This window comes from Austrofundulus limnaeus, unplaced genomic scaffold, assembly GCF_001266775.1.
Source record: "Austrofundulus limnaeus strain Quisiro unplaced genomic scaffold, Austrofundulus_limnaeus-1.0 Scaffold1170, whole genome shotgun sequence".
Lineage (NCBI taxonomy): Eukaryota > Metazoa > Chordata > Actinopteri > Cyprinodontiformes > Rivulidae > Austrofundulus > Austrofundulus limnaeus.
In genome coordinates this window covers 74,244-75,913 of record NW_013953572.1, presented here as the reverse complement: position 1 = coordinate 75,913, position 1,670 = coordinate 74,244, and the positions used below count along the sequence as shown (strand labels likewise).

Here is a 1,670-nt window from a genome sequence, read left to right as displayed (position 1 = left end):
AGTTCATGAATGAAACATCTTTTTGTGTGTGTGGTGTGTTGTTTCTTGCCGTGTGGCTGTACACCACACACTACAGGACCAAACCTATTATATCCATGATTTTCTATCCTCATGTGTGGGCTCTATCAGTCTTTGAAAATCGGCCGACTGTTTTAAAATCTTGTAGTGTGACTCAGCCTTTAGTCATCAGGATTTGCATTTTAAAAAAAGAAAATGACACTAACCCAGTTTTAGAGATGAACATCAACACATGACATATTACACCCAAAGTCCTCCCTATAACTGTTTCTGCTCAGCTCTCTGAAGGTTTCACCACAACACTTCAATCAGGTTGAGGTTCTGGTTTCCAGTGGACCATTGCAGACCTCGATTGTTTTCATTTTGAGGCATTCTATTAGAGTTTATCTTCTGTCAGGAACAAATGATTTTAAGAAGTCCTGATTCAAACTTTTAGTGTGAAACACTGTGTTTGCATGGTGGTGTAGTAGTGTTTAGACACTTTTGGCTCTTGAGTCTCGTAATGAATTACCAGAAAGCTATGTTTGWATTCACTTATGTGTATTAGGTGGTTACTGAGTTATTTAATAAGAATGAAAACATATTTAATTCTTTAAATCGTATTTAAGTTGGACATGAAAGCAAGTGACTGACCTGATGGAAGCCCAAGTAGTCTTGGATGGTAGGGGAGACATAAAACACCAATCCTTCYGATGTGACCACCAACACAAAACCGTTCAGTGCCTGCACAGAAAAAAAAAACAGACAGTCAACATGTGAGAAGGTTCCTCACAAAACCTCTACATAGTCCATGAAGGTCTCCAACAATCAACAGTGTGAATACTCACTTCGTCTTTACTAATGTCAATATCCCTGTTTCAGAAACCGACATGGTTTGACAACAGAACGCCAAACTGAGTGTTGGTTTTGTCTCCTACCTGAAGCAGCATGTCCCCCTCAGAAAACCCTACGGTGTTCAGGTTCTGTCCATTCACTCCAAGAGTAACACGACTGCCGTTATGGTTCTGCATGGTGGCTGCACAGAGATAGTCAGAACACAGGAGCTGTCAGCACAAGTACTGAGAAGTACTGAGAAGTGTACCCCCACTGAAAAAAATAACGTAACAATTTGCACTAACGTTTGTTAAGTAAATTTAAATGCTACAAATTCATGTAATATTTACTCTCATCATTATCTAGTAAAAGTTATTAAGAATATAGTTAAAGCTTTGTGAATAAATCAGGTAAATTTTACTTAATTTGCTCAATTAAATCTTGTAACATATACTTGATCAAATTAATTAAAATTTATCAGATTTATTCGCAAATCATTAACTATTAATAACTTTTACTAGATAATGATGACTAAATATTTCATGAATTTGTAGCGTTTAAATTTACTTAACCAACGTTAGTGCAAATTGTTACGAGGATTTTTTCAAGTAAATCTTACAAGTTATTTATAACAGTGTACATGCGTCAAGCATAATATTGTAGCATGACACCTCACAGCTACAGAGAGAAGTGTGGCGCTTGTTGTAGTTCAAGACTTCACCACCAGGTGGCAGTTTTGAAGAACCTTTATTGGATTCTTCTTCATGAACAAAACAGACAAAGTGAAACTCACAGGTTGTGTCTCAATTCATGGGCTGGGTCCTCATGAGGACCCAGCC

At 37.4% G+C, this 1,670-nt stretch overlaps 1 protein-coding gene across 2 annotated transcripts in view; it reads right to left on the bottom strand.

Annotated features, from left to right (window-relative positions):
- Window positions 1–1,670, bottom strand: part of ahr2 (aryl hydrocarbon receptor 2) — a 74,026-nt gene that overhangs the window by 12,696 nt on the left and 59,660 nt on the right. For both annotated transcript variants that reach the window (XM_014031051.1, XM_014031052.1), the window contains exons 3-4: window positions 936–1,033; window positions 652–741 (exon numbers count right to left, since the gene is read on the bottom strand). In XM_014031051.1, the coding sequence (XP_013886505.1) occupies window positions 652–741; window positions 936–1,033 (188 nt within the window). The remainder of the gene's footprint in view (window positions 1–651; window positions 742–935; window positions 1,034–1,670) is intronic.